This window comes from Musca autumnalis, unplaced genomic scaffold (genome assembly GCF_047663935.1).
Source record: "Musca autumnalis isolate F117 unplaced genomic scaffold, ASM4766393v1 scaffold_5, whole genome shotgun sequence".
NCBI lineage: Eukaryota > Metazoa > Arthropoda > Insecta > Diptera > Muscidae > Musca > Musca autumnalis.
Window position 1 is genome coordinate 96,326,683 of NW_027412088.1, and position 12,403 is coordinate 96,339,085.

At 35.3% G+C, this 12,403-nt stretch overlaps 2 protein-coding genes and 1 long non-coding RNA gene across 3 annotated transcripts in view; 2 read left to right on the plus strand and 1 right to left on the minus strand.

Moving 5' to 3' along the window:
• The window catches only part of NaCP60E (Na channel protein 60E), an 898,928-nt gene that overhangs the window by 134,342 nt on the left and 752,183 nt on the right, over positions 1-12,403 (minus strand). The gene's annotated exons all lie outside the window — the stretch shown is intronic.
• On the plus strand, positions 5,475-6,403 carry LOC141405114 (uncharacterized). Its single transcript, XR_012413142.1, has 3 exons — positions 5,475-5,615; positions 5,928-6,023; positions 6,210-6,403. It is a non-coding gene; the product is annotated as an uncharacterized lncRNA (long non-coding RNA).
• On the plus strand, positions 9,829-10,938 carry LOC141405916 (uncharacterized). Its single transcript, XM_073990784.1, has 2 exons — positions 9,829-9,926; positions 9,998-10,938. Exons 1-2 carry the CDS (start codon positions 9,872-9,874, stop codon positions 10,123-10,125), a joined length of 183 nt encoding a protein of 60 aa, XP_073846885.1. The 5' UTR covers positions 9,829-9,871; the 3' UTR covers positions 10,126-10,938.

A 12,403-nucleotide genomic window follows, 5' to 3' on the forward strand; every position in this document is an offset into this window, starting at 1 on the left:
TATGTAAACAAATGACGCAAAAAGCAAATGTAAATAAACTTCATTTATTTCTAGGATTTCGTGAAACGAAATCATATAATGTACTAATCTAAAAAGGTTTTAAAGGAACAAACCAAAAATGTTACGGACTACTCTCAATAACTGTTGCAAAGCTTAGTTTACATTTACGAAATCCACTCGATTTCAACTGTCAATTCCTTTGCGTATACATCAAATGAAAACTCATCTGAAATCCATTGGATTTCATTTGACGTTTAATCAATGAAATTGACAGTTGAAATCGAGTGGATTTCGTAAATGTAAACTTACTTCAACTTTTGGAACTTCTTTGGAAGTGTTTAGATTTGTTTCTACAAAGCAGTGTTGCATTGGAGGACTTATGCCGGATTGAAAACAAATCCAGTTAGTACGAAGCCTTTATGTATGGTAAATCTGGCTGATTATGATTATCTGCCTAGGGTATAAACCGGCACAAAGCAATAATATAAACTGGCTCTAACATAAGCTCTGTTCCTTTACGTGCAAGAATCTTCAAGTTTTACCACTTTTTACTCGAAAAGCGTTCCTTTACTTCAGAGACCATACAATTCATATGGGTGCAGTTTACAACTTTTACTACTTTTGCCGGTTTTACCATTTTCAAAAGTAAAGGAACAGACCAATAGTTTATATATGTTCCTTATCAAATATATGTATTTAAATAAAAACAGAAAAGTCATCTCTATTGGATCGATGGAATTGGTTCAAATGCTAATGAAAAAATCGAATATATCATGACATCCCTTAAACCAAAGCAAAAGAATCATGGCATCGAAGGGAGCCACTTCCTTCAAATTTTGCTGGGTGCGGACTGCATCAAAGCAGGCAGTGAAATCACAACCCCACATTGCTCCACTTCCAATTAGTTTTTATAAGTATGAGTGTTGAAACCATTGTGCGGGTATAATACATTCAAATACATTCATATTTTTCCATTTTCTTGGCCTCTTTCCACTTGTTATACCCCGTTTAGAATAGGCTTGGTTTTGCAAATTCAGTGGATTTAAGTTGTCATTTTCATACAATATATGTCAAATAAATCGAGATAATAGTACGTTTATATATAACCGGATTTAACAAACCCAGTGTGTTTCAAATGCCAATTCCATTGCTTATATTTCAAATAAATCCTCATAAAGTAGGTTAACCCTGAAAAAGGCTATAACATCATCGTATTAGTGCATAGTATAAACCAAGTTTTAGCCGGATTTCAAATTTCAATTCCAGAGCGCAAACGTCAAATAAATCCTTATAAAGAAGGTTAACCGGGCAAAAAGCTCTAATGCAAAAGCCGTTTATTTAACTCACTAACATCTTTACTTAAAAGCTTTTTACCGTGTTAAAGGTAAAAATGTCATATGAGATGCCAAATTTGCTACCTGTGAATGTTGTACACATAGTGTAATCACTATGAAAATTTGCATCTATCAAAATTATGTGGCAACTTATATGTAAATTTTTCATTTAGGGAGCGCTCTATTCGGCCATGTATTTTCGTATGCAGTTGAGAAATTAAAGCTTAAAGCACATACAACGTTTGAGTAATGTTTTGTGTCGTTTTGGCCGTTTTTACACTGTTGGGCATGATGCCGAAAAATTCAAATTCATTTGAAATATATGCCGGCAAACACATCAACGCGGAACTTTGATGTCGGCCTCGCCCTGTTGTTGTTTTTTTTGTCAACGCCCAACGCAAAACTTTGCTCAAACGTTGTATGTGCTTTCAGCTTAATTGTTAGAAGAAAACAATTTTGTCAAAAAATGAAGGAAATAGGTAAGGAAAACGAAAATGTGAGTGCTATTAAAGTTTTTAACAATATAAATTGTGTTATTTGCGTGATTTATAATTTGTGATCATATGAAATTGTTTGCTAGTGTGAACGCAAAAACTAAAAGTGGTATGGACTTTGACAAACATAAAGGATGTCGAATGGATAAAAGAAGTGACAACTCATATGACATTGATAGATAGTGTAAACACCCCTTAAGCGCTCGGCACATACGATGCGTTGAGCGTCGCGGTACAACAACCACATGAAAAAAGTGTAAGTGATGGCAAGTTGTTTTGAAAAACAACAATATGGCTGACGCATTAAAGTTAAAAGTAATTTAACTGTTTTGGGACAACGTGTGTCCCAACGTGTCACTAAACGGACCGTATGTGCCGAGGGCTTTAACCTCACTCATGGAATTTATTTGACTGACGTACATTTAATATCTACGGAGATGATGGTTTGATACACTTTGTCGCTGACTGAATATTTTGTGGGGGTCCTAACTATTTCGCATAGGTACCCAGCAAAATAAATTGGAAGTAGTGCAATGTAGACTAATTCTTCTACGACATGTTTTGATGCAGTTCAAACGGAGTCGTAAAAGAGGCACTCCATTCCTTACATTTTAACCGCATTCGGATGCGATCCATTGAATGACATCCTTTCCTCAGATTTTAACAGCATCTGGATGCAGTTCAATTGGAGTCGTGAAAATGGCACTCCAATTCCTTACATTTTAACAACATTTGGATGCTATCCAACGATTGACATCCATTTCTCACATTTAAATTGCATCCGGATACAGTTTAAGGGAGTCGTGAAAAAGGCACTCCGTTCGATACATTTTACAAGCAGTTGCTTAGTGATCCCTAGCAAACAAGCCTATTTGTAGATACCTACAACCACAGATTTTTTTCAAAGATAGAAAAAGTGTGCATCAATTTCTAAAATTTTATAAAATAAAAAATACAACCAAAAGTTGGGAACATTTTTACGGTAACTCACGAGAAGAAAATTTCCTAATGAAGTGCTGTTGGAGTGCAAGTCGAAATCTCAACTGGTGATGGGAAGACAATATAAGAACCCCTTTAGCAGATGAAGCAAAAACATTTCAGCTTGGATTAAATGGAGAGCGGACGAAACAAACTCAGTTGCGATTGAATTTAATGAAGAAATTTCGTAATCTGTGTTAATGTAATAAAGTTCTTATTATTCTTGTTTTACGATTTGTGCATGGTTCAATTTAAATTACTCTCAGAACGACGATAAAATATGTCCCATCTCTAACAAATGAGAGAATTTATCGAAATTAATTAATTATGACAGGAAAAATAAAAAATTAAAAATGTATTAAAAATCAAAAAAAATTTAGAAAAACTGCAAAACATGAATGCATAGTAAATGGTTTAACGACTAGTATGTATTCAAATCATAGCAAATTTTGTCTTCTCATTCATTGTAGTTACATTTCTTGTCCATCGTTTCAAATTCGCGTACAAATTTTGAAACAACAAGTAAGAAAAGCGTTAAGTTCGGTCGGGCCGAACTTTTTATACCCTCCACCACAAATTTCAGCCATTTCGGTGGATTAATGTGGCCACAAGCTTCAAAATACCGAAATTCGGAAGGTACCGTTCTATGGGGGCTATATGATGGCGTGGACCTATACATACAAATTTCTGGGGGAAAGTTTTATACGCCTAAAGAAGACTAAATACCAAATTTCAGCCATATCGGTGTGATAATGAGGCTAAAACGTTCAAAATATCGAAAATCGGGAGATATTGTATTATGGGGGCTATATCAACACGTGGACCTATATAAACATTTTATGGTAGAAATGTTTCTTAGCCTCTGGAAACACAAAATACAAAGTTACAACCGATTCTTTGGTCAAGTGGGTCTAATACATTCAAAATATATTAAAATGACGCGTACTTTATAAGGGGTCTTATGTGGGGACTATACCAAAACGTGGACCTATATAACCCGACTTTGGTAGGAATGTTTTCTGGCCTCTGAAGACACAAAATACCAAATTACAACCAATTCTGTGGTCAAATGGGTCTAATACATTCAAAATATATTAAAATGACGCGTACTTTATATGGGGCCTTATATGGGGGCTATACCAAAACGTGGACCTATATAACCCAACTTTGGTAGGAATATTTTTTGGCCTCTGGAGACACAAAGTACCAAATTACAACCAATTCGGTGGTAAAATGGGCCAAATATCTTAAAAATTCCTTAAAACGACGACGCGTCACGCGTCATTTTGTATGGGGGCTATACGAAAGCGTGGACCTACATAGCCCGCTTTCAATACCAAAAGTCCTACGTAAATATAACATATTTTCCCAAAATTTCATCAACCTACGTCAATCCGTTCGGACGCTAGAGTGATTTCCACAGACGGACAGACGGACAGACAGACAGACGGACAGACGGACGGACATGGCTATATCGATGTAGAATTGCACGCTGATCAAGAATATATATACTTTGTGGGGTCTACAATGATTATTTCGAGTAGTTACAAACGTAGTGACAAACTTAATATACCCCCATCCTATGGTGGAGGGTATAAAAATCAAATGCATGCCGGAAAGTCTGTATACCAAAAAGATATTTTGGCAGGTCTCTCTCTCGTTAATTTTTAAAATAGAAAAATTTGAAAATGTACCGAAAACACAAAAATTTTGAGAAAAAATGGAAAACACGAATGAAAATAATATAATTTAATATTGAATAGATATCTGTAAGAAGGACAAATATCCATGGTATAAGTAAAGAGGTAGATTTAAATGAAAAAAAAAATCTATAGAGCCCTTGTTTTTCTTGAATTCCTAAAACATCAAAAGCCCTGTTCCAGAACTAAAAAGTTTTTAAAATTTTTACCACTTTTACACATTTTGCGTTCCCGTACACAAAATTTATATGAAAATCGTTTACGACTTTTACAACTTTTACGACTTTTACCACTTTATAAAGTACGGGAACAGGCCAAAAATGAAAGCAACAAGTGGGTTTGTTTACAATGCATTTTTTGAGCATTTTATAAAAAACGCGAAAAATGAATGAAGAGTTAAGTTTTCTCCACATAGTCGAGTTGTGAATATGATAAACTGATTGTTTCAATGCAAACTCACCAATTTCTTCCATACAAATGGTCTAATGCTTGGTTTACATTTACGAAATCCACTCGATTTCAACTGTCAAATCCATAGGTTAAACGTCAAATGAAATCCAGATGAGATTTCATTTGACGTTTGAGCTATGGAATTGACAGTTGAAATCGAGTGGATTTCGTAAATGTAAACCATTTAACTGCATCTTTGGAGGCAAACATTTTTCTGGGTGCAAACGGAAGGACATACTTAATATACCTTTCATTATATGGCGAAAGCTATAAACATATAAAAATGACTACAACAGGTATTAATCAAAAATATTTGAGGTTAGAGGTTTTTTGTGGCAAATAAATGAATTAAGAAAGAAATATTTATTGACTTGATTCATTTCCTGATAATAAATATGTGTAACATGTGTTAAAAAGCGCCACCTACATGTCCTTTCATTTCACGTGCTACATGATTGACGTAACCAACTTTCGCATTGCCAACCATTTCAAACAAGTTGTCATATTGGTATACATTTGTAATCAACACTGCGCATGAAATCAACCCTGCTCTCATGGTAACCAACCTTTGACAAAAGTCAACGAATAGAACAACTTCCGCTGAATCTTTCTTTCGTTCTCAGTCGGTCTTCGAGTATAGAAGCACAATGAGAGCTAAGGTAAATTGAATAAAGAATTTATTTATAAAAGAAAATGTGTTGAAAAAGTGCAATCAAATAAATCCAACAATAAGATCTACAAAATAAACAAAGTGCATTACAAATAAAAAAGAATTATTAATGAAAACAGTGTGAAATTTTTGTAAACTGTGTGGATTGCAAAGATTTTGCATGAATTTGCGCATTAAAATTGTTCACACGTTTTGTGGTGCAAATTTTAGAGATGTGTTGTTGGAAATAATTTGTGTGCTACTTGTCTCATTTTGATAGTGCTGCAATAAAATTAATAATCATTTTTTCTTTTATTTATAGTGGCGTAAGAAGCGTATGCGTAGGTTGAAGCGTAAGCGCAGAAAGATGCGTGCAAGGTCCAAATAAATTGATACTGGAAATCCCGCTATATACTATGTAAGTATAATAAACCATGTTTAGGGTCTCATATTCAGGCCTAATGGAGTTCCAAAAGTACCGCTAATGTTCGCAATATTTATTTTTTGCATACATTCCCTGCTCTTTTGGAGTTCAATTATGTTTTCATCTCATTGTCCAATAGCCCAAGCATATACTAATTCCCTTGTTTCTTTTCCTTTACAGAATTCCGTACAACATTAAAAACCTATGGGAAGCTTCAAGTTATTAATTTTTTTGTACGCACCCCATTATCACTGTGTGATGATGGACACGTCAAGTTTCGAAAGCAGGCAGATATTACAACATTTTTTGTTGTAATTGATGTTTTATTGGAGAAATAAAGTGTAAAATCTTTGGATTTTTACTTGAAGTTAAAATGCTGAAAATTGTGTATTCATTTATTTTTGTCAGTGGTTGATGCGAGAAGGTGGGCAAACAGCAGTGTGGAAAATTACCGACTCTGGTATGTGGAGCACACAAGTAGATGTGTGTATTGGTGTAGGAACCACGTTGCCATCGTCGTTTATAACCTCAATGTTTTGGTGTGCTTAATTTCGTACATGCAAAAGAATTGGAGGAAAGCTATTGGGTTGGGAATAAGGCCGTGGAAAACAAAAATCGTTGCTAAATTTTTGGAGTATAACTTGAAGAAATCGGAGATGAACTAATATGAATAGATTTATCACCGTACGCACAGTTGCGGACGGCTATTAGTTTGTGGTGGGAGAAAGTGAAGATAAACGCTTGCGATGAAGTGTGAGGGCCTGATAATTTTTTAGGCCTATGAATTATCAGTGGTACTACTGAAACTAGAACAAGCGGAGATTCTAGTTTTCACCTTAGGAGTTTTGTTAAAAATTAAGTAGAATTCGTGCTCTTTAGGAGCTAGTGAAGAACATAGAACACTTGTTATAAATAGGCATCGGATTTTTGCATATTTTTCATATAGAACATTTTTGGGTGATTTTTTATACATATTTTTGTTATATTTGCATATAATGTAATATAATATGTACCAAATATCGCAAAATACAATATTGAAAATCACTAAAGATCAAAATATTCGTATTTGATTTTTTGAAAAATATGCAAAATGCGATGTCTAGTTATAAAATGGAATCGGAGGAGAATCGAAAGTAGCAATAACTCCCAGTGAACACATTGCGATTTGTCGAGCTTGATACCAATTTGAAATACGTGGGTTACATATTAGGAGGTTCTGACCAAACATTCGTTATTTTTATATCGCAAAAACAACGAAAGTAGTAAACTATTTATTGAATATTGCCTGTATTTAACGTTAGATGAAACTAGCGTGACAGGTCTTATTATTTGCAGTAGAAAGCATTTAGGAACAAGTTGAGTTTACCAACTATGGGAAAAAATAAAAAAGTGTAAATTTTTCTTAAATATGTTTTAACCGCCAGAATTCATACTTTAAATTATACGTTGTGTTGGAATGATTTCCATTCCTAAATTAGTGAACTATTATAGATCGAATACATTATGGTTAAAGCGTTAAGTGTACCAATAGTCGGCTCTTTAAGGGACTTGCCTAACTTCAATCTTTCGTTATTTCTAGTAAATGTTTCCGATTTCAATTAACTGACTTCTCTTATTTTATTTTGCTGTCCGTCCCGTTGTTAGGGTTCTCTGTGTAAACCGTAGGTATTTAGCAGGTAGCATTTCTGGCTTTTAGCAAGTGAAAACCTCCCTACGGAACTTTATTAGTTTGAAAAAGCCTCCCTAAAAATGTTCCATATTATGAGAGGAATACCAAATTCAAAATAGGGTACTGTTATATTGGGGCTATATTAAATCGTGGATCTATAAGAAAATTTTTCTGTAGCGAATTCTCCCCAGTGAAGGCTATATACCAAATCTAAAAAATTTATGTGGTAAAATCTTTCCAAATACCTAAAATCGGTCGGTACCGTTCTATGGGGGTATCTCAAAACGTGTACCTACACCGACAATTCTCTGAACAAATTTTTTTGTGTGCTAGCGAATGCTAAATAAAGGCTATATAAAAAGGGAAACCAACCATGGTATAAGTGAAGAGGTAGGTTTAAATGAAAACAATCTATAGAGCTCTGCTTTTTCCTGAATTCCTATGGCCGAAACCTATAGCTCTGCGTGTGCGTTCAAAAATACAAAAACAAAATACATGTATTTCAAATTGAAGTTGAAGTTTATTGAGACTTGTATAACAATTAAAGAATTCGAAACGTTACAATGAAGAACTTAAAACTATTACGTATTATTTTAATAACAATAAATGGTTATCAACTCATGTTTTTCACATAAAATGTATACGAAAGTATGTATGTGTTAGGTTAAAGAAGACACGCTTGCTCCCGGCGTTAACATATCATGGAGAGTTATTCTCCAAAAAATTTTATCTTAAAAACTAAAACTTACAAACTAAAACTTATATCTACATTAAAAAAAAAAAAAAAATAAAAAATTAGCCCCTGTGTGTGCCCGCCAGAGTCTTAGTGTAAAAATGTGGAATAAATGAAAGGGAATTTGCATCTAATTCATTTTCGTTAAAACCGAGTGGTGAGATATAGTACGTGTTTGACCAATTAAAGGAGGATTGACTTAATAGAGCCTCTGTAACTAGGGGATTAGGCGATAGAGATAAACGCGAAACGAATGCAGCTACTCTATTCATAGCATAAGAGGCCAGAGGAACAATGTTCGCTTTGTCGTAAATGTAACGATTGGAATACCGCTTGTTAACAGATTGAAAATTACGATCGATACACAAACGAAGTATTTTCCTCTCAAACACTGAAAACTCGTTCATAACTGTAGGAGAAATGCCAAACCAAATCGGAAAAGCATACAATAACAAAGGACGAATGCTTACTTTGTATAACAAAACTATCTGTGAATGGAATATCCTGACCATTCAAGGATAAATGCATGGCAGAATAAGAAGGTAATCTCATTTGAAAAAACCGTCCTTGAGCTGTCAAATACAACTCTGTATCAAAACAGTATACATAAATGTTGTTTTTGTAAGTGTCAATGACAATTTGTTTACGTTTTATTTATATTTTTGTACATAATTGAATATATTGTAACGATTGCGGAAATAATTGGAATAATTTCTTCTTCGATCTTTAATTGGTCAATTGAGACGTTTCTGCGGCTGCAAAATTAAATATGTTCATAAGTCCCAATTTACATTAGGCGAGTTTACTTGCGGCAATTGTCAGTTTGTTGGTGAGAGAGGGTGCTGAGAGGCAAAGGGTTACCATATGCCTCACCTCTCTCTCCAACAAACTGACAATTGCCGCAAGTAAAGTCGCCTAATGTAAATTGGGACTATGTTTGGAAGGAATTGCCAAGAAAAATGGTAAGTCCCAATTTACATTGGGCGAGTTTACTTGCGGCAATTGTCATTTTGTGGGAGAGAGAGGTGAGGCATATGGTAACCCTTTGCCTCTCAGCACCCTCTCTCACCTACAAACTGACAATTGCCGCAAGTATACTCGCCTAATGTAAATTGGGACTAAGCAGCATGACCAAAAGGGTCTATGAAAATATAAAAATTGTGTGAAAATATAGAAATTGAGAAACGGTATGAAAATTCGCTTAAATAAAAGCTAAATATAATAGCAGATCGACATTTCGTTTTTCAGTTTTTGAATCCTCACGGCGCGAAAATAAATTGTGATATACAACATTAAACTGTTTTTATTTCGTTATTCTCGTTATTGAAAAGTTCAACCATCGCAATCAAGGTCAGTTTTCCGTATATTCGGAAAATAATAAGCAAATCAAGGAAGACCACATTTATTTGCCAGCAGTGTTCAAGTAACCCATTCGCCCTGATGACGTCAACGATATCTAACAAACGTCAGCCTTATGTTAGCAGCGAACAAGCCGGTAAGTAATTGTGCCAGAGTGATGATTAATGGATTTATATTTTTACATTGAATGTGTGCTGCTTGTTACAGGTCGTCCTGTTGCTCGTATTCTCGTTTCCGTGGTCTTTGATATGCTGTGCTGCTATGGCCTGGGTGCTTTCGTTAGGATGTGCGGTGGTGGTCGCGTGTTCGTCCCTACAAAGACTTACAGCCGTTGACTCCGCCATTGTAAACCGGCTCCGCTACGCTTTGGTCTTGCAATTGCTGCTATTGGCATCCCAGCCTAGTCCAATCTAAACGTTTAACCAAGCAAGCTCTTTTCTTCGGTCGCACGAAGATAAAAACACCCCCTACTTTTAGATAACTCTGTTCTGGGAATTGCTTATTAATTTTGAAACTACCGCATTTCCCGCATTTCATTGTGTTCGTTGTGCCTTTTGTAACATTCCCGGCATTGAAACTATGGGTGTTGTTGAACTTTAACACGCAAGAAGATGTTGGCTTATCGTCCCTTTAGGTGCACCTTGCGAATTAATTCGGAATTATCACCAAAGGTAGTCCGTTCGGTCATAATTCCAACGGTGTTTAACTTTAGTTATTTGCCTAGAAAGTTCCTCTAAAACTCCAACTTATACTCAGACAATGCATATGTGTTCGGTGGACATACCTGTAATAACAAAATTTGTAATGATTCCAATTTAGTAAAAATGTTTAACTTAAGTTAATGTTAGGGGTTTTGCGGAACTTTCGAGGCCTATATCTCTGGAGGTAAACATTTTGTACACCGTTGGAATCGGGGCCAAAAGGACTACCTATGGTGAAAATGTCCAATTATTCCGGCAGGTACACCTAATGGAAAGAAGTTCCAATATCTTCTGTGGTCTCAATCCACTGTCTAATGTTCGTCTACTCATCAACACGAATCCCTATATTGAGTTTTTATTACTTTGTAACGTGGTAACTTAATTCAAGAAATAATATACGGTCTATATTAGTTGTGGCCAAGGATGCTGTCGCTTTGGTTGGTTTTTCCACACTGAATACGAAGTGAAAAAGACAACAAAAGATATTTTTATTCTATTTGTTATTTTTATTTTCATTTGTAAAAATCTTGACTATTCAACTTAGGTCCAACGAGAAATGAATAAAAATTTATTTTAAAAATGTTTATGCGTTTTTATTGGGATAGGTGGATATCTGTTTGTATCTTAAAGAATGATACAACCTTCCTCAACCCAAGATGGACAGCACCGATTTGTCTCGCCTTCTTAAATCTGCAAGATGCTCCGTGGACCACGCAAGAAGGTCTTCCGTCGTGGCCGTAATTTTATACGTTTGTGAGGTAGGTATTATAAAGAGTAGGCCCAATTTTTCCATTGACAGACCTAATGAACATACACGAAATACTCGTACGTTTATATCATTGTAATATAGGCTACTAAAAACTTTAGTGCGAGATATATATGAAGCAGTGGCCCTAAACAGTGTGTCGTTTCCGGGTTGTTCATTGAGAAAACGGAAACGTCCTCCAATTAATTAAGCCTTTAACTTGGCCTCAAAAGCGCTTAAAGCCTCGGCACATAGGGTCCGTTGTGAGTCGTCATTTGTCAAAAACAACAACCACATGAAAAATGTGTAAGCAAGATGCCAAATTTGTTATTGAAATTTGCATGTGGTTGTTGTAATGCGACACTCAACGAACCGTATGTGATCAAGCCTTGAGGCCAGCAGTAGATGTGGATTGTGTTTCTTTGTCACTCATGAGTCTTTGGCTGCTTCGAGTAAAGTTGCTGCTTTTGTTGTTGTTTTTCTTCTTTTCCGATTCCATGCGCATAGAAGGTGGTGTGAGTGGACTCTTCCACCAGTAAGCACTTCTGGCAGGTATCAGTCTGGGCTTTGGGGGTTGAATTGAACATCGGCATTCTTTCTAAAAGAACTTTTTTCAACATTCAAACTTTCCTTCAGGCCTCAGAAGTGATAAACATTTGCTCGCTTTTTTCGACTGCACAGAAAATACCGATATATTCCACATTCGAACTTGATCTATGTCAGAAAGAAATATTACTATGTGCAAACAATGGACCAAACCGGTTACTCACCGTGTGCACCATATTACCGAAAAATATTGAACTTTTTTGGGGTACCACGGAAGAAGTGGACTGATATGGATCATCCTCGTAATTGATCAAAGTTTGGACATATTAATAAGAGGACCAAAATGGCTGATCCGTTCGAAAGTTAACCTCCAGATGAACGAACAAATAGGAATATTCGACTGGAAATTATATGAAAAATTTAAATTGAAAATTTTGAAATAATAAAATTCGGTTTGAAATTGAAAATGTAAATATAACTGACATATGTATATTTTAACATATACATACAAAGTTTGTCAAAATCATTTTGTCAATGAAGGGACGGCAAAGCGAATACAACTCTGTGAGCTGTGAGCGTGAGGTTACCTTGTATCATTGTATCATGGGATAAATGTAGATT